Source organism: Nycticebus coucang, chromosome 4, assembly GCF_027406575.1.
Source record: "Nycticebus coucang isolate mNycCou1 chromosome 4, mNycCou1.pri, whole genome shotgun sequence".
NCBI classification, from domain to species: Eukaryota; Metazoa; Chordata; class Mammalia; order Primates; family Lorisidae; genus Nycticebus; species Nycticebus coucang.
Genome location: NC_069783.1, coordinates 69,544,189 through 69,569,890, shown reverse-complemented (window position 1 = coordinate 69,569,890; position 25,702 = coordinate 69,544,189). Strand labels below are relative to the sequence as shown.

Below are 25,702 nucleotides of genomic sequence, written 5' to 3'. Positions count from 1 at the left end.
TCCTGTAATCCCTCTACTGGGCATATACCAGAAGACCAAAAATCACATCATAACAAAGATGTTTGTACCAGAATGTTTATTGCAGCCCAATTCATAATTGCTAAGTCATGGAAGAAGCCCAAGTGCCCATCGATCCATGAATGGATTAATAAATTGTGGTATATGTACACCATGGAATATTATGCAGCCTTAAAGAAAGATGGAGACTTTACCTCTTTCATGTTTACATGGATGGAGCTGGAACATATTCTTCTTCTTTTTTTTTTTTTTTTTTGTAGAGACAGAGTCTCACTTTATGGCCCTCGGTAGAGTGTCGTGGCATCACACAGCTCACAGCAACCTCCAACTCCTGGGCTTAAGCGATTCTCTTGCCTCAGCCTCCGAGTAGCTGGGACTACAAGGTGCCTGCCACAACGCCCAGCTATTTTTTGGTTGCAATTTGGCTGGGGCCGGGTTTGAACCCGCCACCCTCGGTATATGGGGCTGGCGCCTTACTGACTGAGCCACAGGTGCCACCCAATATTCTTCTTAGTAAAGTATCTCAAGAATGGAAGAATAAGTACCCAATGTACTCAGCCCTACTATGAAACTAATTTAGGGTTTTCATATGAAAGCTATAACCCAGTTACAACCTAAGAATAGGGGGAAGGAGGAAAGGGAGGGGAGGAAGGGGGAAGTTGGGTAGAGGGAAGAGGATAGGTGGGATTATACCAGCAGTGCATCTTACAAGGGTATATGTGAAACTTGGTAAACTGTGAAGCTAGTGAATGATGCCCCATGATTATATCAATGTACACATGTATGATTTAATAAAAAAAAAATAAAAAAATAATGGAGAAGAAAGAATCCAATGTACTCAATTCTAATATGAAGCCAGTAGATGATCTAACACATACTCACATTAGGGAAAAATCCACATCAATTCAAGGTGGGGGGGCACAGGAATGAGGGAGCAGGTAGAAGGGAGGTGGGAAGGGGATGGCAGGTTACACTGTACAGTACACCTCTTGGGGGAAGGACACAATAAAACAAAATAAAAAATAAATAAAATAAAAAGAATTAGCAAAAAATTTACACTTCCCTTTATGCCTTTGCAGTTAAAATTAATGAGAGAGTGGAAAGAAGCAGTACCTTCTGGAAGGGAGATCCAAGTCTACAGACTGTAGATGTCAGAGTAGTCATGATTGGCCATCAAATCTTCTGTTCACTTAGCGTCCATCCATCCATTCCTCCACCCATCTTCTACCTACCCATCCCTCACCCATGCATCCATCCATCCATCCATCCTCCATCCTACACTTATCTGGACTGATGTCCTTCCTTTTTTATTCTTCCCCCTCTATCTTGTTTTTCCTTCCCCTATTTCCTACCTTCCAAGAAACGTTTGTCTAGAGTCTGCTATGTACCAGGTTTCTCAGATTTGGCAGACATCTTCAAAGCATAAGAAACCACCCAGGACAAAACTTACCCTTCAGTGAGCCCGGGATCAGCCCCTCTCTATTCTGAGCATCTCCCACCTATGTAACTCTCTATTTAGAGCTACAGGGGAAGGAGAGAGGAGGTGGGGCAGAAAGGGTGGCAGAGGAGAGAGAAAAACAACAGCTCCTACTCTGATGTTGCTGAGCTTCCTCATTCTGTTTGAGGAGTACACATGCTGCAGCAACAGGGAGGAGAAGCTAAGCCTTAAAAAATTATTATTTATACAGATTTAGGGGGTACAAGTGTTTTCAACTACATGGATGAATTATACAGGAGTAAAATCAGGGCTTTTATGGACATACCCAAAATAATGTACATCACACCCAACAGGTTAATTTTTGATCTTTCACCCTTCTCTACCTCCCTCCCTCTTTCTTCTTCTTCTTCTCCTTCTCTTCCTCCTCCTCCTCCTCCCTCTACCTCTGTCTCTCCCTCTCCTTTCTTCTTTTAAACAGAGTATCACACAATTGCCCTGGAGTTGAGTGTCGTGGTGTCAGAGCTCATAGCAAGCTCAAACTCCTGGGCTCAAGTGATCCTCTTGCCTCAGGCTCCTGAGTAGGTGGGACTACAGGCGCTCACCATAATGCCCTGCTAGTTTTTCTATTTTGTAGAGTTGGGGAAATCAGTCTTTGTCAGGAAGGTCTAGAACTTCTGAGCTCAAGCTCCTAATTGGAAGCTTCCATCTGCCTCAGCCTCCCAAAATGCTAGGATTACAGGTGTAAGCCACTGCACCCTGCTCTACCTTCCTCTTTTCCTAATTTCCAATGTCCTTCAACTCATTTTATGCCCATATATAGCCATCATTCAGCTCCCATTTATAAGTGAAAACATGTGGTGTTTGTTTTTCTATTCCTGAGATGCTTCATTTAGAATAATGGTCTCCAGCTCCATCCAAGTTGCTGCAAAAGACATCATCTTATAACTTTTTACAGCTGAGTAATGCTCCATGGTGTATATATACCACATTTCCTTTATCCACTCATCAACCCATGGGCACTTCTGTGAATAATGCAGTGATAAACATTCAGGTGCAGGTGTCTTTTTGATATAATGACTTCTTGTCCTTTAGGTACATAGCCAGTAGTGGAATTGCTAGTTCTCAAGGAATCTCCATACTGTTTTTATTTATTTATTTATTTATTTATTTTAATTTATTTATTTTTATTGTTAAATCATAGCTGTGTACATTAAGATGCACCGTAGATGTGGCCCCACCCATTACCCTCCCTCCATCAAAACCTCCCCCCTCCCTTCCCCTTCCTTTCCATACTGTTTTTTATAAAGGTTGTATACTAATTTGCTTTCCTGCCAACAGTGTATAAGAGTTCCCTCTTCACCGCATCTTCACCAACATCTATTGTTTTTTTTTCTTATTATGAATGGCCATTCTGACAAGGGTAAGGGTAACATGGCATCTCACTGTGGTTTTAATTTGCATTATCTTATTGATTAATAATGTTGAGCATTTTTTTCTTTATGTTTTTCAGCAATTTGCATGTATGTCTTCTTGCAAAAAAAGTCTTGTTCATGTCTTTTGCTCACTTTTTGAGGGGGTTATTTTTTTTTTTCCCTGCTGATTTGTTTGAGTTCTTTGTAGTTTCTGGATATTAGTTCTTTGTTGGATGTATAGTTTGCAAATTTTTCCCCCCATTTTCCAGGTCTTACATTTACATGTTAAATCTCCAAGTTGCATTTAATGACAGAATATTATGTCAGCAAGGATGAATTAATAACAGAAAAGTAGAATATGTTGCACTGGTCTCCTAATTGGTCTGCTTCCAGGTTTCCCACACCCTGCTTTATTCTCACCGCCATCCAAGTGATCTTTGTACACTGGCCCTTTCCTTGTCTCTCTCCTGTCTGAAGTTCTTCCCTGCCCCTATGTCACTCACAAGCCAGAGATCAAGTTCCTTAACATGATCCAAAGGGATCTTCATGATCTGACACCAGGTGCCTCTTTAGTTCCCTGCCCTCCCCCTTCCTGTGATATACTTTGCACTCCAACAACACAGGAACTATTTACAGTTTGCCAAGTACTCCAGGCTGTTTTATGTCCTATCCTTTGGAATATGCTCATCTCTCTGCCTGAAGCTTCCTCCATTCTCTGTACTTCCTTGGAACTGAGCATATCCACCCATCATTGTGCTCATCACCTTGTGCTGTGATTTATTTGCTCAGGTCTGTCTTTCCCACCAGACCATAAGCTGCTTGAGTGCAAGGACCATGAGTTACTTGTATGTGCCCCCATGCCTGGTAGAATATCTGGTGCCTAGAAGGCACTCAAGATATATTTGTGGGGTGAACAGATGGATGAATGATTGAGAGTCTTAAAAGGGAAATGGGATAAGTTTGGAATAAGGTGGCTGCCTATGTAACAGACCCCCAGAGAGGAAGACAATGGCCTCTTCCTGAAAGCTTGGACCTTGGAGGAGAGGACTGATCTTTGGCCTAGGCCAGGCAAAGTGTCTAATTAGGAATGGGGAAGTTTGGGATGACATGGTGATCTGCTGTGGGATTCACTTCCTATTTCCCTTTACATAAAAGGTTCCTGAGGATAAAGGCAGCCAGAAGCACCTGTGCTGGCAGGACAAAGACGAACGTTCAGGATGAAGGGTACAGAGAGGGAGATCCCTGATGCACACTTCTCCGTGGACAAACAGAACATCTCCCTCTGGCCCCAAGGCAAGCACCACCTGCTGCTCAGAATGTGCTGGGTGCTCTGTGCCCTTTGCTGGTCCTCAACAAATATTTGCTTGTTCTTCCAGCAGAGCCTCCTCCCAAGTCGGGTCTGTGTGTGGTCCTGAGGAAAGCTCCTGCAATTGGTGCTGCATTAGTCTGCCTGACGCTGGTCCTGGTCGCCTCCCTCATGCTGCAGGGCATCCTCTGTGAGTCCTCATGTTTTCCCTTCTGACGTAGACTTTCCCGGTGGCCAGCAGGCTCCCTCCAGGTGCAGACCTCCTCTTCTCTGCTCTCCAGTGCTCTTTCCTGCATGAGACTTTTTCATCTGTCTCCCTTCTCCTCTCTCCACATCCAGTAACAGAGTGCCCCATCCGCTGCTGCTCTTTCCTTCCCACTTTCAAGGAGATTGTTCTGATTGGGATACTGCTTGCATGGTTGTGATCAAGGATATATATGTGTGTGTATATATATATATATATATGTATATATATATATATAGAGAGAGAGAGAGAGTTTTATTCTTTCAGTCCAGCTAGAGTGCAGTGATGTCATCATAGCTCACTGTAACCGCAAACTCCTAGGCTGATGTGTTCCTCCTGCTTCAGCTTCTCAAGTAGCTGCGACTATAGGAGCCTGCCACAATGCCAGGCTGATTTTTTTCTGTTTTTAGTGGAGATGAGATCTCACTCTTGCTCAGACTGTTCTCAAACTCCTGGCTTCAAGGAGTTGAGACCATCCTGAGCAACAGTGAGATCTCATCTCTCGTCCTCCCATGTCGGCCTCCTAGAGTGCTAGGATTACATGCATGACCCACCATGCCCACCCTCCTCTCTTGTGTCCCCAGGAAACATCCGGCCATGCCATTTTCTTACTCCACACCTCCACCTCTCTGAGCTCGGTGATGTTCAGAGCTTTGCAGACAGCCCCTGACAATGAGTGCAATGTCTTCTAATCCTGAGCCTTCAGTGTGTCTCAGCCTCAGCCGACTGGGTGGAGAAGCTGGCCAACAAGCCAGCACATCTCCATGGCTCAGTCCCTTCCTCAGGGCCCCATTGTGTGCTCCCTTCATGCTCCTGTGAAGATTACGACAAGGGAGCCTTCCTTCTCACTCGTTGTTGTGTGGTTTATCTTTCTTCCCTCCTGGCTCTGCCAGGCTTCATGGCCTCTGCTGCTGGCAGATCCTTCTTTCTTCCACCAGCTTGGCAGGATGCAGAGTGAGGGAGACTGAGAAGCTGTTGCTTTTTGTATCCTCTCTTGGTGGGACATATTTAGTCTCAGACTTGTAGCCTCTGAGCAGGGTCTTCCTCAAACCCCACCATCACCTATTCCATCCTAGACCCCTGTTCTCTACTGGTCTTTTCCATAGGAAGTACCTTTGAGAATATTGGTTTATCTTTGGTGCCCTCCCTGGTACCCAAGCCTATGACCTGAGCAGAATATGAAAGTGGGTAGGGCAAGGGATGAAATGGTTCCATAATTTTCTTTTCCATATTCTCTGGAGCAGATGCCAGAGTCTGCGTGGCTGGCCCTTCCCATGGCCACAGAGGGGCCCATAGACAGACGTAGGAAGGGTGGTGCTGCTGTAGCAGATGGTCACTGCTAGGGTCTCTGAAAATAGAGAACTAGTGATCAGACGATGGGGTCCAGAGAGAATCAAGTGCTGGGGATAATGATGGAGGGAGCCCTTTACCAAATGTTCCAGAACACTTGGAAAATTCAGGACTGGTGTCTAATCCCCGCCTCTGTTTGCCTGTGAGGTCCTCTCGCAGAGAGCCTGTGTTTTTTCCATCTTCCCATTGTCTGTATCCACCAGAGTTCCTGGCACATGGTAGCTGCCCATTGTACATTTGTTGTACATTAAAGAATGACTGGAGGGTCACGGACACCTCCTTGGACTATCTTGTCTCCTTGGGAAGCTTGAGCCTATCATCTTTCCTTCTCTTTCTTTTATCAACCTGACAACACCCCCATTTCTGGGATCCCCTCAGCTATCCTCTTAACTTTCTTAAAAACAGATCCCTGGTTTATGGGCACAATATCAGATGTAAAGACCAACGCCCAGTTGCTGAAAGGTCGCGTGGACAACATCAGTGCGCTGGGTTCTGAAATTAAGAAGAACAGCGGCAGTGTGGAGGCAGCTGGCCTGCAGTTCCACGTGGTGAATGCCAGCCTGAGTCACGTGCGTTCTCAGATCCTAAAGTTGCAAACCAGTGTGGAGAAGGCCAACGCACAGATCCAGATCTTAACAAGAAATTGGGAAGAAGTTGATACTTTAAATGCTCAAATTCCAGAGTTAAAAAGAGATTTGGACAAAGCCAGTACTTTAAATGCAAAAGTCCGGGGCCTCCAGAGCAGTTTGGAGAATACCAGCAAGTTGCTCAAACAACAAAGTAGGTGCCTCAGAAAATGACATTGTAAGCTGACCAGTAGCCTATGGCACCTTGTCTGTCGCAGACATGAGGTTATTGGGCTGGCGAGTCAGGCAAGTGGAGGATAGGGGATGGGCAGGCATGGGCTAGCGAGTGAAGAAGAGAGCTTAGCATTGGGGTGGGGAGAACTTAGGTGCTGTTAGGAGAGAAGAGACTAGGGTCTAGCTCAGGCTCCCACACCAAGGTGCGGAACATGAAAGCCCTAGGGAGTGTCTGTCCCAGCCCACACCTAGCTATTTCCTATTCAGTTTTCTACCTAGAACCAAGGGGTGCAGCCCCTTGTCATGGTGAGTGGAGAATTGCTTCTCCTTCATGGGAAAGACAGGTTCTTGGTCTAGCCTCTTTTTTTTTTTTCTTGAGACAGACTCTCAAGCTGTTGCCCTGGGTAGAGTGCTGTGGTATCGTAGCTCACAGCAAACTTCTGCTCTCGGGCTCTAGCAATCTTCTTGCCTCAGGTTTTCTATTTTAGTAGAGATGGGGTCTCGCTTTTGCTCAGGCTTCTCTCAAACTCTTGAGCTCAAGCAATCCATCCATCTTGGCTTCCCAGAGTACTAGGATTATAAGCGTGAGCCACTTTGCCCGGCCTTGGTCCAGCCTCTTGTACTTTCTCCTGTCTAATCCCAGAGGCTCTATAAGTCTTGGTCAGATTTTGAGGATCTGTGGAGTGTTCCCATCCCCTGAACAAGGACCAAAGGACCCCAGAGCCCAGACCCATTCACTGCTGTCTCTGACATCCCATTGAAGTGCCCTCCCCCAGCCAGCACCCAGAGGAAACAGGAAGACCGGCATTCACCTTTAACCCTTACTCTCCAGGTGACATTCTCCAGATGGTTTCTCAAGGCTGGAAGTACTTCAAGGGGAACTTCTATTACTTTTCTCCTGTCCCAAAGACCTGGTACAGTGCTGAGCAGTTCTGTGTGTCTAGGAATTCGCACCTGACCTCAGTGACTTCAGAGAGTGAGCAGGTGAGTGCTGTTCCCAGGGGCTCTGCGAAGAAGATGTATTAGCAGCTAGATCAGGGAAAGTGGGTAAGATTACATTGTGGTAATGAAAAGCCCTAGATATTGGTGACTTAAGGAAGAAGGATTATTTCTCACTTATATTCCATACCCAACGAGGGCTGGCAGAGGGGTTTTGCTCACTGTGGTTACTCAAAGACGTAAGCTGAAGAAGACTTCATCTTAAAACGTTTCCACAATTGCTGAGGCAGGAAAATAAAACATAGCAGATTGTGCATTTGGCTCTTGAAGCATCTGCCCAGAAATAACATGTCACTTCGGCTTAGATTTCACTGACTGAAGTAAATTATGCAGCACTCCTATCTTCAGAGGGCATGGAGATGCAATCATTCCATGTGCCCAGAAAACAGAAAGATTTTTGTTTTTTTGAGACAGAATCTCACTGTGTTGCCCTCAGTAGAGTGCCGTGGCATCACAGCTCATAGCAACCTCAAACTCTTGGGCTTAAGCGATTCTCTTGCCTCAGCCTCCCAAGTAGCTGGGACTACAGATCCCTGACGCAACGCCTGGCTATTTTTTGGTTGTAGTTGTCCTTGTTGTCTGGCAGGTGCAGGTGTTTGTGGCTGGCGCTCTAGCTGCTGAGCTATAGGCCCTGAGCCAAAACAGAAATATTTGTGGACAGCATTAATGATACCACATGGCTCAAGAAGCTTCCTGCCTGATGAGGTAGAATATTGCACAGACTCCATGCGTCTGGAGGGGGGAGCCTGAGCTCTGGAGCAGATTCTCAACTCCTAACCCTGCTGTCTAACTCAGTGGTTCTCAACCTTCCTGATGCTGCAGCCCTTTAATACAGTTCCTGTAGGTCATGACCCACAGGTTAAGAACCGCTGGTCTAACTAGTCCTAAAGACTTGAGTAGTGTATTAACTTCACTGGCCTCTGGGCAAGGGCAGAAAGTCAGTGTGCCCAGTGTGTCTGTGGGTTCAGGGCTGCCAGTGAGGATATAGTAAGAACACCCAGAGATGGAAGCTCCAACTCCCAGTTGTGGCCATCCTGTATTCCCTACAGGGGTTTCTGTCTAAGTCAGCAGCAGAAGTTGTCCACTGGATTGGCCTGACCAAAGCAGGGACTGAAGGGGGCTGGCACTGGATTGATGACACCCCATTCAACAAGGCCCAGAGTATGAGGTAAGCCTCCAGAGCCCTCACCCAGCCTGACTTTCCCTGGCCAAGGCCACGGCATGAAGGGTTTACCCCGAGTATGGGGTTTCTGATTCTTGCCTGTCCTGGGTAGAAGGGACACAGGATCTGAGATCCAGTACACTTCTGCCACTAATTGGCTGCTCAGTACACTTCTGCCACTAATTGGCTGGACAAATGTGTGGCCCTCCATGTCCTCTGGGGATTGGCAGCTTCAGCTGGGGATCTGTCCTAAGTCTAAGTGTTGCAGTAAGGTTCTGTGTAGGAGCTTGAGAGCGGTGGGTTGCTTTGGTCCTGACTCGGGGTATGAATGACGACTTAGGGGTTGGGGTCTTGCCAATCCCCTTCCTCTTAGGCTTGGGTGAAAACACCAGGATCAAAGCTGGGTTTGAAGTAACTCATTACTTGGCTGGAGATAAGTTCTTTTTGGTTTTCTAAGTTTGCAAATCTATCTTTGCTTTGTACTTGGTAGGTACTGGATTCCAGGCGAGCCCAATAATGCTGGGAACAATGAACACTGTGTCAACATAAGGGTGCTTTCACTTCAGTCTTGGAATGATAGCTCCTGTGACAATAAGTACTTTTTCATCTGTAAGCGACCCTATGTCCCATCAGAACCATGACAGGACTGGCCCCAAACTCAGCTTCTGAGTCCAATGTTTGTTGAACTTGAGGAAATGCCTTTTTCTCCTCCATTACCAGCATGACTTTGCACCTTAATTGTTCTTGCTTCAAAATTGTTCCAGTCTTGGCTGGCAATTCTCCAACTCCACAGACGCAGCTGGAATAAAAAGGAGAATTTGGGGTAAAATGGGAAGGGGTTGGGGAAAGCATTTAGAAGTTCCAAATGCCTTGGTAAGGAGGACAAGGACTGTAATCTGAGGCAAAGCCTTGGGCTTTTCCACTCCTTCAGAAAAGCTTCGTTTTATCACATAGACCTGCATTTTTCAACTTTTTTTATCCCATGGTACACTTGAACCTACAGATAAACTTTGCAGCACACTTAAATTATGTTGATCAAAAAAAAAAAAAGAGTAAATAAAAGAATATACTGTGCTTTGAACTTCTTTTGAAAATAATTTAATTAATACTCTTCAATAATTTTCATAAAACACCTAAGATCCTCTCACGGCATACCTTTTGAAAATCACTGACATGGATGTTTTTTCAGATCAATCAAGCAATCTTCCCGATACTGTCACTCGGGGCTCTTCCCATCAATTCCCCCAAATCCCTACTTACAATGCTGCTGGCTGGCAGGTGGCTGTGTTTGCAATGGGAAGGGCTCTGCTCCTGGTGACCCTGCCTATGGCATTTCCCCGGTGTCCTTCGAAGCCTGGTTCAGGCCAGGGGCTGACATGACCGTGCATCTCATTCAGAGCAGGGCCAACACTCAGCCTCCCTTCTCCCTCCACTCACTTGGCACACTCTGGTGCCCAGCCCTGCCTTCTGCCTACCCAGCCTCTCTCCCTCCCCTCCCCTGCACTCCTCTTTCGTCTGCATTTCCTCTCTTCCTGGACCTTGTGCATGGGAAGTGGCCTTCAGTCCTTAAAGCTTCCTTAGAATAAAATGCTGCCTGGGTCAAGGCCTCCCTCCATGTGTACTCTTTCATTCCTGGTTGTACAGGTGAATGTGTGGGGAAGGAAGTTTGTTTTATAGGATGTGAAATACTGGGTTAACCTTGGGAAACAGTTGAGGGATCAAAAATAACAAGGAGTAAGGAAATTCGAGCCTTCTGCTGCAAAAGCAGAGTTATTCATTCTGTGACAAAATGAAAAAAAAAAAAGGAAGTTGACAGGGAGACCTTTGGAAGTCAAGAGTGGAAACAGAGAGGTGGAAGAAAACAGGGTCTGAAATTTATGACAGAGACAATGAACTGCCTTGCGGGGTGTGGTCAGAGTCCTAGCCAGGTGGGTTCTGCAAGGGAGCCAATGGCAGCCCTGAGCTTAGGGCTCTGCCCCAACCACCCTGAAGATGCCGGGAATGATGCTGATAATCCCAGAAACCAGGGTGCTTTGTAAGGAAAAGGGAACGTGCTAGACAACCAAACACATACACACACACACACACAACACCCATATATAACAGTTTATCTTCCAAACCACTGGGGAAAAAAAAGCAAAGAAATCACACAAGAAAAAGAAAGACAGAGCAAGAGAAAGAAAGAAAAAGAGAAAGAAAACAAAGAGAGAAAGAAACAAAGAGGAAAAATCCAAGCGAGAGAGGGGAAAAACAGACGAGATGGTAGGGGTGGGTCAAGTATTTTTTTCTCTCCTTTTATATTCCAATGAAAAAAAGTATGTATTTTTTAGGAATATTTAATTGCAACATTGAGAAAGGGTACATCAAACTTTGTTGCCTGACTGAATGATTGCTTTGAGGGGAAACACACACAGGTTACCAATTTAAGTCCATGTGTTTTCAAATAGGGAATTTTTATTGTTCTATGGAAGCCTAAAGCAAAAGGATTTCATAAGGCTTCCTGAGGAAGAGACACGTAGGCTGAGCCTTGAAAGAGGAGCAGGATTTAGGCAGTGAGCAGGATGGGGGCACAGATGGAAAGCCCGAGGGAACAGAAAATGCAAAGAGAGAGTTTGATGTGTCCAAGGCATAGGGAGAAGCCTGGTGTGGCTGGAGTGTGGCATGAAATGAAGCAGGCCAGGGCGGGGCAGCCCCACAAGATCCTAATTGTTTGTTTGTTCTAACGAAACATGCCAAAAGATTTACTGTATCTAAGAGCTGATCTGCTTCCAGGAGTAACAAGATCCACAGACATGCAATAGAACCATGTCACTGGGGAGAACATTTGCCACACTTTTGGGGTCCTTCCTTTCTTTAGTTACCTGAGCAGTGGCAGGTAACTTCCTGTATTTTGAATTCCACCTTCTCAAGTTAGCAGGATAATTAGCATTTATTATTAGCATTTCTGATAATTAGCATTTCAGAAAGATACAGATATCAGTCAGAAATCAGTCAGATTCTGCCACTGAGACCTGTGCCTTGTCCTGGTGCTTGTTCAGGACCCAGATGGGATTTAGTGTGACTGTTCCTAGAAACTGCTCATGCCACTGGAGCCTTCTTCCTGCCAGCAGAGACACCAAAGCTTGACTCTCTGGCCTTCTAAGATTCCATAAACTACCTAATAATGTTTTGAGAAAACTTTTTATTTTAGAATAGTTTTAGCTTTATGGAAAAATTGTAAAGATAATGCAGTGCCCATCTACTCTTTTCCATTGCCTCTACTGTTAACATCTGACATTAGAATGATGTTTGCCGCAAGTAAGGAAATGCTATTAATTCATTATTATCAACTGAAGTCCATACTTCATTCATATTTTTTTAGCTTTTCCCAAATATCTTTTTTCTGTTCTAGGATCCTACACTACATTTAGGGATCGCATCTCGTTGGGCTCCTGTTGGCTATGACAGTTTCTCAGGCTTTTCTTCTTTTTGATGACCTTGACAGTTCTGAGGAGCACTAGTCAGGTATTCTGTAGACTGTTCCTTAACTGGAATTTGGTATTTTTCTCATGATTAGACTAGGGTGATGTGTTTTGGGAAGAAAACCACGAGATAAAGTATCATTCTCATATCATGTCAAGGGGACATATTATCAACATGATTCATCACTGTTGATGTTGACTTTGATCTCCATGCTGAGGCAGTATTTGCCAAGTTCATTCATCATGAAGTTACACTTCTCCCTCCCCCACCTTTCCATATTGTTCTTTTTGGAAAGACGTGTGCAGCCCACACTTAACGGATTGGGGAGTTTCTATCTTCCAAAGAATGGCATATCTACATAAATTACTTGGAATGTTTCTACACTGGAGATTTATTTATTTATTCAAACATGCGTTTATATCACTATAGATCCACAGCTATTTATCTTATGCTTTGGGTTATAATCCAGCACTACTTTATTTACTTTCTTGCTTACACTGTTCTAGCTTTGGCCATTGGTAGTTCTTTAAGTTAGTTCCTCTGTCCTTGACATAACCTCCATCACAATTTTTTATATAAAGCACCTCTCTACTTTCTGGCTCTACAGGATGATCTTGTGTATTTCCTGCCCCAGTTCTAGAATCAGGCCTTTCTCTAGAGGTCCCTGGTTTCTTTTATTGGAGAATGATATTAGAAACCCAAATCTGGGTGCTGTGTGTGGTTGTTGCCATTGGTGTGTCATTGCTTCTTCTCAGCTGAGAGCACTAGGCAATATATGTGTGTATTATACTGAATTGATTTTTGAAAAGATTGTTATGCCTGCTATATGGTGACAGGGCTTGGGAGGCAGGGATAACAGTTGGGAGACTGACTGAATTAAAGCCAGGTGAGGTGGGTTTGTGTTAAGGCGTACAAGTGTGAGGACTTGCTGTTCTGGTATTTGACATGGGTGTAAAATCAAGACACTTTGTGCTGGTGGTTACCGGTGCTTACATTATGCCGAGAAGCTGCCTCTCTCCATTCCCTGGCTCTGCCTCTAGTTTGGCTTTAGTGCCAGGTGGACTCTCTCCCAACAGCTATCTGGGCAGCTCCAAACCTACAACCTCACATCTCTGCAACTTTAGAGGAAACAGCTTCTCTTTTCTAATACTTCCAAAAAAACCCCATTTCTTCACATGCCCATCCTAAAACAAAAAGGAAGGTCAGAGAGATGGGTTATGTTGACTGAGCCATGTGCTCATCCCTGGAGCTGGGGACGGGGTATGGGTTCAGCCTTCCCATACTGGACGGATTGAAGATCAGGGAAGAGTGGTTCTCAAGACAAGTCCCAAGTAAGATACTGAAGACTGTGTCAGCTCTCAGCTGCTTGGGGCCCCTGTTTACAGGCCTTGGGGGTTTCCTTTTCATCAAAGCCGTTGGACCTAGCCACTCCCTGGAAGACAACTAACCAATCCCGTGTTGTACGGGTTGATTTAGATGACTGAACACCTTCTCAGGATTTCTGCAGTTAGGAGTCTGTAGCAGCTTAACTTTTGGATCTCTAAGAGCAGACCCTGCATCCTGCAACAGGAGCAGGAAAAACAGAAACAAAAACAAAAGCTGTTGCGTGGTTCTGGTATTAATATATAAAATGCCCACTTGTTTTTGTCTGACCAGAAAGCAGAGAAACCTTTCAGCAAGGGCATAGCAATCTCCCGGTGCTTCTTCTCTGCTGGCGGATGGTGCTCTTATGGGAAATGTAAGAGTTGGCACCCTAAGGGCAGGAGAGTGGTGGCAGAGGGACAGTGAAGGTGGGCAAGACGAGTCCTACTGATCAGTCTGGGAGACTAGAGTCTGCCCTTATGCTGGGAAAGGGATCCCTAATGATCTGCTTTTGAGGCCTTCTCAGCTTCTCAGGCCCGAGAAGGAAATATCTCCTGAGCAGGTCCAGCCTGGGACCTTCCTGTGTATGGGGAAATAGAAACTAAGACAGTTCCTTTCTTTTCAGTCACCAGTCCTAGGTCTCTGATACACTCTGGGGAGGCTCCTCCAGCAGCTTCCATCGCACATGGTAAAAAAAGGAACTTAGCAGACACTGCTGAGCTTTAAGGCAGAGCTGTCTAGGCCAGAAACGGGTGCCCTCACATTTCTGCTGTGCCCTTTTAACCCTCTCAGGTCAGCTTTCACCAGACAAGAGCAAAAAGGCCAACAGATGGTGGTTGTGTACCTTACAGACTGTGCTCCAGCCCTGCAGAGTTCAACAGCCCCCCCCCCAACACATGGCATCATGAACTGGATATGGCAGCCACCCCCTGTCCCCCTGCAGCTCCCCTGCCCATGAGGCAAACTGCTTGCTGGTTGATAGCAGCTGTCCATGGCATGGGCTCCTCCTGGAGCAAAGCTGCTCTCCTGGTCTGGTCTCAGGAGGAGGCACTTTTTGAATGGCTTCTCTACCATTGGAGTTGGTCATAGTCTTTTTAGTCAGTGCCTAGGCACCTATGGGGTGGGGGGGGGATGACTTAGGACCTGTGAAAAAATGTGGGAGTTGATGTAGGAACTGAGGGTGAAAGCAGGTAAAGAACAACACAATACAGATGGAACAAGCCATTGGCAAGGTTGTGATTGACAGCTTGTTTAAGAGTTGCTATGGTGGAAGGCTAATAGGCTTTTATAAGTTAAAGAAAATGTGATCCCTTTCAGTAAGATTGCAACATTCCACTTTTGGCATTGGACAGATGATTAAGACAGAAAATCAACAAGGAAACATTGGACCTAATCTGTACCATACAAGGTCAGACAACTAAGTTCACAAACTCACCCTAGAAAAAGTGCTACATACCTCATTGCTGAATTTCACTTCAAAGCACTCCCTTTAGAAAGCTACGTGCTGATACCAGGACCTAGTGAACCCTTCAAAGCACTTTTTGTAAGATGAGTTTGTGAGTTTAATTGTTCAACTTCGTATGATGACAGCTCTGATGACCATTATAGAAAGAGTTCCAAAATTGTTTTGACAGTTGGACTGGCATAGGTGCATAGCTTCTCAAGGGGAGTACTTCACAGGTGACCATAGTGATATTCAGCACATAGTGATATTCAGTGAGGTATGTAGTATTTTTTTTTTTTTTGAGACAGTCTTACTCTGGTTCCCTCAGTAGAGTGCTGTGTTGTCACAGCTCACAGCAACCTCAAACCTTTGGGATTAAGTGATCCTCCTGCCTCAGCCTCCCAAGTAGCTGAGACTACAGGCACCCACCACAACACCTGGCTATTTTTAGAAATGGGGTCTCATTCTAGCTCAGGCTGGTCTTGAACTCCTGAATTCAGGCAATTTGACCACCTTGGCCTCCCAGAGTGCTAAGATTGCAGGTATGAGCCATCATGCCCAGCTATATGTAGTATCTTTTCTAGGAAGAGTTTGCAAACTTAATTGTCCAGCCACATAGACCAAGTGGACCTAACAGATATTTAGAGACTGTTTCATCCAACAGAAGCAGAATGCATTCTTCTCAGCTTGTGGATCATCCTTAAGGATAGACTGCATGTTAGGCAACAAAACAGGCCTTAAAAATTAAAAACTAAAATCATACCACAATAGAATAAAATTAGAAATAATAAGAAGAACATTAAAAATATCTGAACACACAGAAATTAAACAATATGCTTCTGAAGATCAATATGCTTCTCATCAATGAAGAGATTAAGAAGGAAATTAAATTTTTTTCAAAAAGAGGAAAATGAAAACAACATATAAAAACTTATGAAATGTAGCAAAAGCAATAAGAGGAAAATTTATAGCCCTGGGTAGAGTGCCGTGACGTCATAGCAGACCTCACGTGACCCAGACCTCCATAAGAGCTGTGCAGCGACCCCCGACTGGTGACCCGCACCCACTGGGCCTCCACATTCCCTGACCAGGAACTGCGGGAGCCACACAACCCTGCGTCCTCCCTCCTGTGTCCTCCCAGCTTTCACCTAGCCTGTTCATCTGGACAGGGACTCTGGTAGCTGCATGCCCTTTGGAGCCCTCCCTGCCTCTGCGCAGAGCTCTTCTCCTGCCAGAGACTGCTAGAGCCTTGGGCTGTCTGTGCCAAAGTCACTGGGCACCTGGCACTCCCAGAACCGTGCGCACCACCCCCAGCCCTGTTGCTGGATCCAGGTGTGTCACAAACCGGAGCTGCTTCCACAACCAGAACTCCCTAGCTAGAGCATCCCCAGAGGAACTACACAGGGTCACTCCCTACAAAGATCTAGCAACAATAGAGTGATCCCGCTGGGGTCTAATCTTGGAGAGACACCCCCCCAACTCTGAGGACAGCCAGAGGCAATGGTGAAAAACAATCATGAGGCGAAATCAACAGAAAAACTCTGGCAATATGAATAATCAGAGTAGATCAACTCCCCCAAGGATCAATGGGGCAGAAACAGCACAAGATCCCATGCCCAAACAAATAGCTGAGATGTCAGAAATTGAATTCAGAATCTGGATAGCAAATAAGATCAAATTAAAATTCCAAAAATTATCTCAAGAATTCAATGGATTCAAAGACCAAATGACCAAAGAATTCGACACATTGAGACAAGAAGTTGCATCCCTCAAAGATCTGAGAAACACAGTAGAATCCCTCAGTAACAGAATGGAGCAAGCAGAAGAAAGGATTTCTGACATTGAAGACAAAGCTTTCAAACGCTCCCAAACCCTCAAAGAAGAAGAGAAATGGAGAGCAAAAACAGACCACTCTGTCAGACAGCTCTCAGATAATTTGAAGAAAACCAATATTTGTCTTATAGGGATCCCTGAAAGTGACAAAGTGGCTTCACAAGGCACAAGTCTCTTCTCCATGAGATTATGAAGGAGAACTTTCCAGACATGCCAAGAGATTCCGAAATTCAGATAGCAGACAGTTTCAGAACTCCAGCACTACTCAACACAAATAAGACATCCCCCAAACACATCATAATCAATTTCACTAAAGTTAATATGAAGGAGAAAATTCTCGGGCGGCGCCTGTGGCTCAGTCAGTAAGGCGCCGGCCCCATATACCAAGGGTGGCAGGTTCAAACCCGGCTCCGGCCAAACTGCAACCAAAAAATAGCCGGGCGTTGTGGCGGGCGCCTGTAGTCCCAGCTACTTGGGAGGCTGAGGCAAGAGAATCGCTTAAGCCCAGGAGTTGGAGGTTGCTGTGAGCTGTGTGAGGCCATGGCACTCTACCGAGGGCCATAAAGTGAGACTCTGTCTCTACAAAAAAAAAAAAAAAAAATGAAGGAGAAAATTCTGAAAGCTGCTAGACGAAAGAAAACCATTACCTACAAGGGGAAGAATATCAGAATAACTGCAGATCTCTCTGCTGAAACCTTTCAAGCTAGAAAAGGATGGTCATCGACTTTTAATCTCCTAAAACAAAATAACTTTCAACCCAGGATCCTGTACCCAGCTAAACTGAGCTTCATTTATGACGGAGAAATTTAATACTTCAACGACATTCACATGTTAAAGAAATTTGCCACAACTAAACCAGCTCTCCAGGACATTCTTAGACCTATCCTCCATAAAGACCAGCGTAATTCTCCACCACAAAAGTAAACCCACCCAAAAAATTTTTGATCAAATTCCAACTTCCACAGTCACAAAAGGATTAAAAATGTCCACTGGTCTCTCGAAAGGCTTATCAATACTCTCAATTAATGTGAATGGTTTAAATTGTCCTCTAAAGAGGCATAGGTTGGTGGACTGGATACAAAAACTCAAGCCAGATATCTGCTGCATCCAAGAATCACATCTTACATTAAAAGACAGATATAGACTCAAGGTGAAGGGATGGTCATCTATATTCCAGGCAAATGGAAAGCAGAAAAAAGCAGGCATTGCAATCCTGTTCGCAGATGCAATAGGCTTTAAATCAACCAAAATAATTAAGGATAAGGATGGACACTTCATATTTGTTAAAGGTAATACTCAATATGATGAGATCTCAATTATTAATATTTATGCACCCAACCACAATGCACCTCAATTTATAAGAGAAACTCTAACAGACATGAGCAACTCGATTTCCTCCACTTCAATAGTAGTTGGAGATTTTAACACCCCTTTAGCAGTCCTGGCTAGATCCTCCAAAAAGAAGCTAAGCAAAGAAATTTTAGATTTAAACTCAACCATTCAACATCTGGACTTAACAGACATCTACAGAACATTTCATCCCCCCAAAACTGAATACACATTCTTCTCATCAGCCCATGGAACATACTCCGATGTTCCGACCACATCCTAGGTCACAAATCTAACCTCAGCAAATTCTAAAAAATAGAAATTATTCCTTGCATCTTCTCAGACCATCATGGAATAAAGTTGAACTCAATAACAACAGGAACCTGCATACCCATACAAAAACATGGAAGCTATACAACCTTATGCTGAAGGATACATGGGTTATAAAGGAGATTAAGAAGGAAATCACCATATTTTTGGAACAAAACAACAATCAACACACGAATTACCAGAACCTCTGGGATACTGCAAAGGCTGTCCTAAGAGGGAAATTTATAGCACTGCAAGCCTTCCTCAAGAAAACGGAAAGAGAGGAAGTCAATAACTTAATGGAACATCTCAAGCAACTGGAGAAAGAAGAACACTTCAATCCCAAACCCAGCAGAAGAAAAGAAATAACCAAAATCAGAGCAGAATTAAATGAAATTGAAAACAAAAGAATTATACAACAGATCAATAAATCCAAAAGCTGGTTTTTTGAAAAGATTAATAAAATAGATAAACCTTTGGCCAACCTAACCAGGAAAAAAAGAGTAAAATCTCTAATTTCATCAATCAGAAAAGGTAATGATGAAATAACAACAGACCCCTCAGAAATTCAAAAAAATCCTTAGCAAATACTACAAGAAACTCTACTCTCAGAAATATGAAAATCTGAAAGAAATCGACCAATACCTGGAAGAACGCCACCTACCAAGACTTAGCCAAAATGAAGTGGAAATGTTGAACAGGCCTATATCAAGTTCTGAAATAGCATCAACTATACAAAACCTCCCTAAAAAGAAAAACCCAGGACCAGATGGCTTTACGTCAGAATTCTACCAAACATTTAAAGAAGAACTAGTACCTATACTACTAAATCTCTTCCAAAATATAGAAAAAGAAGGAATATTACCCAACACATTCTACGAAGCAAACATCACCTTGATCCCCAAACCAGGGAAAGACCCAACAAGAAAAGAAAATTATAGACCAATACCACTAATGAATATAGATGCTAAAATACTCAATAAGATCCTAACAAACAGAATCCAGCAACACATCAAAAAAATTATACACCATGACCAAGTCGGATTTATCCCAGGGTCTCAAGGCTGGTTCAAGATACGTAAATCTGTAAATGTAATTCAACACATAAACAAACTTAAAAATAAAGACCATATGATTCTTTCAATTGATGCAGAAAAAGCTTTCGATAATATCCAGCATCCCTTCATGATCAGAGCACTTAAGAAAATTGGTATAGAAGGGACATTTCTTAAACTAATAGAGGCCATCTACAGCAAACCCACAGCCAATATCGTACTGAATGGAGTTAAACTGAAATCATTTCCACTTAGATCAGGAACCAGGCAAGGTTGCCCATTGTCTCCATTGCCCTTTAACATTGTAATGGAAGTTTTAGCCATTGCAATTAGGGAAGAAAAGGTGATCAAGGGTATCCACATAGGGTCAGAAGAGATCAAATTTTCACTCTTCGCAGATGATATGATCGTATATCTGAGGGGATTCTACTACAAAACTTTTAGAAGTGATCAAGGAATATAGCAATGTCTCAGGCTACAAACTCAACAGCCATAAATCTGTAGCCTTTATATATACCAACAATAACCAAGCTGAACAAACAGTCAAGGACTCTATTCTTTTCACAGTAGTGCCAAAGAAGATGAAATATTTGGGGGTATACCTAACAAAGGACATGAAAGATCTTTACAAAGAGAACTATGAAACTCTAAGAAAAGAAATAGACGAAGATGTTAACAGATGGAAAAACATACCATGCTCATGGCTGAGAAGAATCAACATTGTTAAAATGTCCATACTGCCCAAAGCAATATATAATTTTAATGCAATTCCTATTAAAGCTCCATTGTCATATTTTAAAGATCTTGAAAAAAATAATACTTCGTTTTATATGGAATCAGAAAAAAACTCAAATAGCCAAAACATTACTGAGCAATAAAAACAAAGCAGGAGGAATCACGCTACCAGACCTGAGACTGTACTATAAATCGATAGTGATCAAAACAGCATGGTACTGGCACAAAAGCAGAGAAGTAGATGTCTGGAACAGAATAGAGAACCAAGAAATGGATCCAGCTACTTACCGTTATTTGATCTTTGACAAGCCAATTAAAAACATTCAGCGGGGAAAAGATTCCCTATTTAACAAATGGTGCTGGGTAAACTGGCTGGCAACCTGTAGAAGATTGAAACTGGACCCACACCTTTCACCATTAACTAAGATAGACTCTCACTGGATCAAAGATTTAAACTTAAGACATGAAACTATAAAAATGCTTGAAGAAAGCGCAGGGAAAACTCTTGAAGGAATCAGCCTGGGTGAATATTTTATGAGGAGGACTCCCCAGGCAATTGAAGCAGTATCAAAAATACACTACTGGGACCTGATCAAACTAAAAAGCTTCTGCACAGCCAAGAACATAGTAAGTAAAGCAAGCAGACAGCCCTCAGAATGGGAGAAAACGTTTGCAGGTTATACCTCCGATAAAGGTCTAATAAGCAGAATCCACAGAGAACTCAAACGTATTAACAAGAAAAGAACACGTGACCCCATCTCAGGGTGGGCAAGGGACTTGAAGAGAAACTTCTCTAAAGAAGACCAATGCACAATCTACAAACACATGGAAAAAAGCTCATCATCCTTAATCATCAGAGAAATGCAAATCAAAACTACTCTGAGATATTACCTAACCCCAGTAAGAGTAGCCCACATAACAAAATCCCAAAACCAGAAATGTTGGCATGGATGTGGAGGAAAGGGCACACTTCTACACTGCTGGTGGGAATGCCCAGTAATACGTTACTTCTCGAAGGATGTTTGGAGAATACTTAGAGACCTAAAAATAGACCTGCCATTTGATCCTATAATTCCTTTACTAGGTTTATACCCAGAAGACCAAAAGTCACAATATAACAAAGACATCTGTACCAGAATGTTTATTGCAGCCCAATTCATAATTGCTAAGTCATGGAAGAAGCCCAAGTGCCCATCCACCCACGAATGGACTAGCAAATCGTGGTACATGTATACCATGGAATACTATGCAGCCTTAAAGAAAGATGGAGACTTTACCTCTTTCATGTTTACATGGATGGAGTTGGAACATATTCTTCCTAGCAAAGTATCTCAGGAATGGAAGAAAAAGTATCCAATGTACTCAGCCCTACTATGAAGCTAAATTATAGCTTTCACATGAAGACTATAACCCAAGTATAGCACAAGACTATGGGGAAAGGGCCAAGGAAGGGGAAGGGAGAGGGGAGGTTTTGGTGGAGGGAGAGTAACGGGTGGGGCCACATCTATGGTGCATCTTAGAATGGGTACAGGTGATTGCACTAATGTACATAGCTATGATTTAACAATTAAAAAAAAGAAAAAGAAATAAAAGTTCTTGTTATATATTGTAAAAAAAAAAAGAGGAAAATTTATAACAGTAAGTGCCTACACCAAAAAAGTACAAAAGTTTCAAATAAATTACCCAACAATACATCTCAAAGAAGTAGCAAAACAAGAACAAACCAAACCCCAAATTAATAGAAGAAAAGAAATAATAAATATAAGAGCAGAAGTAAATGAAATTGAAACAAAAAGTACAAAAGAACAACAGAACAAAAAGTTGGGTTTTTAAAAAGATAAAGTTGACAGACTAAGAAAAAAAGAAAGAAGAGTCAAATAAATAACATTAGAGATAAAAAGAAGACATTACAGGCTCGGTGCCTCTAGCACAGTGGTTACGGTGCCAGCCACATACACTGGAGTTGGTGGGTTCAAACCTGGCCTGGGCCAGCTAGACAATTACAACTGCAACAAAAAATAGCTGGGCATTGTGGTGGGCACCTGTAGTCCCAGCTACTTGGGAGCTGAGGCAAGAGAATCGCTTAAGCCCAAGAGTTTGAGGTTGCTGTGAGCTGTGATGCTATGGCACTCTACCAAGGGTGACATAGTAAGACTGTCTAAAAAAAAAAAAAAGAAGACATTACAACAAATAATGCAGAAATCCAAAAGATCACTAAGGTCTACAATGAGCAACTATATACCAATAAATTGGATAACCTAGATACATACAACCTTTCAAGACTGAACCAGGAAGAAATCTAAAACCTTAATAAACCAATAACAAGTAACAAGATAAAAGTAGTAATAAGAGATCCTTGTTATGAAAAAATGCTCATCATCCTTAATCATCAGAGAAATGCAAATCAAAACTACTTTGAGATATCATCTAACTCTAGTACGATTAGCCCATATCACAAAATCCCAAGACCAGAGACGTTGGCGCAGATGTGGAGAAAAGGGAACACTTCTACACTGCTGGTGGGAATGCAAATTAATACATTCCTTTTGGAAAGATGTTTGGAGAACACTTAGAGATCTAAAAATAGATCTATCATTCAATCCTATAATTCCTGTACTAGGTATATACCCAGAAGACCAAAAATCACATTATAACAAAGATATTTATACCAGAATGTTTATTGCAGCCCAATTCATAATTGCTAAGTCATGGAAAAAGCCGAAGTGCCCATAGATCCACGAATGGATTGATAAATTGTGGTATATGTACACCATGGAATATTATGCAGCCTTAAAGAAAGATGGAGATTTTACCTTGTTCATGTTTACATGAATGGAGCTGGAACATATTCTTCTTAGTAAAGTATCTCAAGAATGGAAGAAAAAGTATCCAATGTACTCAGCCCTATTATGAAACTAATTTATGGCTTTCATACGAAAGCTATAACCCAGTTACAACCTAAGAATAAGGGGAAGAGGGAGAGCGGGGGGGGGGAGGATGGGCGGAGGGAGGGTGATTGGTGGGATTACACTTGTAGTGCATCTTACACGGGTACATGTGAAACTTAGTAAATGTAGAATATAAATGTCTTAACACAATAACTAAGAAAATGCCAGGAAGGCTATGCTAACCAGCGTGATGAAAATATGTCAAATGGACTATAAATCCAGTGTATGGTGCCCCATGATTGCATTAATGTACACAGCTATGATTTAATAATAAAATAAAAAAAGAAGTCCTTGTTTATACCAGTGTAAATGCAAGTTTTTAAAATACAGACAGTGTCAAAAAATGTATATCCATTTGAGAAAGGAAAAAACTCTATTAAAATTGTAATACTCAAGTCACGTTTTGACTTGTGCAATTACAAGAGATACAAGATACAGTATATAAGTCTTGTTTACACTAATGCCTCAAACACTATCGGTATATATTGAGTATTACAATTTTAATACAGTTTTTCCTTTCTTAAAATTTGTATGCATTTTTGGCACCCTCTGTATATACGCATACATAGATGCACAGATATAGGTATACATGTGCACATACATGTGGGCATACATACATGTACTTCCTGTCTGCAAAAAGGTCTTAGAAGCAGTGACATTCCAAACAGAATGAACAATAAAGCATAGAGATCTTGGTTTCTAAATTCCATCTTCCACTAAAAGGAGAGTTGGCTGATTCTTGGGTTGGGGCTGGGAAAATTCAAGATGAGCCTTCCTGGCATGAGTAAGAAAGTACACAAAAGCTGGGCATGGTGGCTCATGCCTGTAATCCTAGCACTTTAGGAGGTGGGTGGATTGCTTGAGTTCAGGAGTTTGAGACCATCCTGAGTAAGACTGAGACCCCATCTCTACTAAAAATAGAAAAACTAGCCAGGTGTTTTTCTATTGGGCACCTATAGTCCCAGCTACTTGGGAAGTTGAGGCATGAAGATCTCTCGAGCCCAAGAGTTTGAGGTTGCTGTGAGCCATGACACCAGAGCACTCTACCCAGGGCAACAGAAAGAGAGAGAGAGAGAGAGAGAAAGAGAGGGAGAGGGAGAGAGAGAAAGGAAGGAAGGAAGGGTGAGTCATATCAAAAGGACACAGAGAGAAGCCAGCTTGGAAGAGCTCCCATAAACCAAATCTGGGACAATTTGAGCATTAAAATAAATAACAGTGTGAATCAAGTACCTCCTATTGAATAAAATATTAATAGAAAGTCATGAGCCCAGGCTAACATAAATATAAAATGAATGAATAAATAGGGAGAAGAGAAAGTTCTTCACAGAATGCCAACCATTTGGCCACAATAATGGAGATAGTTGATTCAGGCAGGAGTCAACAATGGATACAAAGGTGTATCTCCTCAGAAAATATTTATCAGTCTATGGTGATGAAAGCTGACACCACCTCCTTGAACAAGTGGTCAAGGTTAACATCACTTGTGTGTGTGGGGGGGAACAGAGCAACCTATGTACCTCCTGATGGGATACATTGAGAAGAGCCCAGCATCATTTCTATGGAGTCCTTCTCATGAACACATGGCCAGGGTCTGGGCCTGCACAGACATTAGAGAGATCCAGGTGAAGGGACACCCCACAGAGTGAAAGGTCTCTATTCTTTTAAACTGTCAAGGTCATAAAAACAGGGCAAGGCAGAAGAAATGTTCTAGAATAAAAGAGTAAAGAGACATGACAATAAAATAAAATGTGGTCTTGAACTGGATCCCGACCAGAAAGGAAAAATATGTTGTTGAGACAGTGGAGAACGTGGGTGGGGTCTGTGGATTGGATGGTAGCCGAGTATCAAGGCTGATTTCCTAGTTATATGGCTGTTTTGTGGTTGTTTGGGGGAGTAGCCCTGTTCAGGGGAAATACCTACTGGAGTATTGAGGGGCAAGGGGATATCGTGTCTGCAACTTAAATATTTTAGAAGGAGATTAGTTCAAATGTAATGTAAAAGAATAACGAAAATGAGAGAGCAAAAGTGAGAAAAAGTTAACAAGTAGAGAATCTCCGTGAAGGGGATACAGGAGTTCTTTGTTGTTCTTGCAACTTTCGTTTATTTCAAAATGAATTTTTTAAAAATAGTTTTGGGTGTATCTGTAAACATTTTTTGTGTAAATGTATATTTACATGTATATACATATATCCAGAAGTTCAGGCCCCAATCCAGAATGGGGGGTGGGCATTGGTGCCCCAGCATTTAAAAAAAAAACAAAAAAACATACAGAGCATCACAACTCCCCGGGCGATTTCAGCGTGGACGCAAATGTGAGAAACAGGGCTGTAATCACGACGCTCACCTGCGGGGCTTGTTAACTAGGATTAAATAGGCCGGGGGTGCCGAGCGCGCGGGACCCCCTGAGGATCCAGGCGGGTGAAGGGCGCAGGTGCTGCAGCCCCGCGCTGCCCCAGGTGTCCGGGGGAAAGGCCCGGCCACCCGGGCCTCCGCGCA

General features: G+C 43.1%; 1 protein-coding gene across 1 annotated transcript; it reads left to right on the top strand.

The window, feature by feature from the left end:
* The first annotated feature begins 4,085 nt into the window (after nucleotides 1-4,085).
* LOC128584326 (C-type lectin domain family 4 member K-like) lies at nucleotides 4,086-9,760 on the top strand. Its single transcript, XM_053589344.1, has 6 exons — nucleotides 4,086-4,161; nucleotides 4,248-4,364; nucleotides 6,174-6,548; nucleotides 7,401-7,552; nucleotides 8,617-8,735; nucleotides 9,220-9,760. The coding sequence occupies exons 1-6, from the start codon at nucleotides 4,086-4,088 to the stop codon at nucleotides 9,368-9,370; spliced, it is 990 nt and encodes a 329-aa protein (XP_053445319.1). The 3' UTR covers nucleotides 9,371-9,760.
* Nucleotides 9,761-25,702: the final 15,942 nt, after the last annotated feature.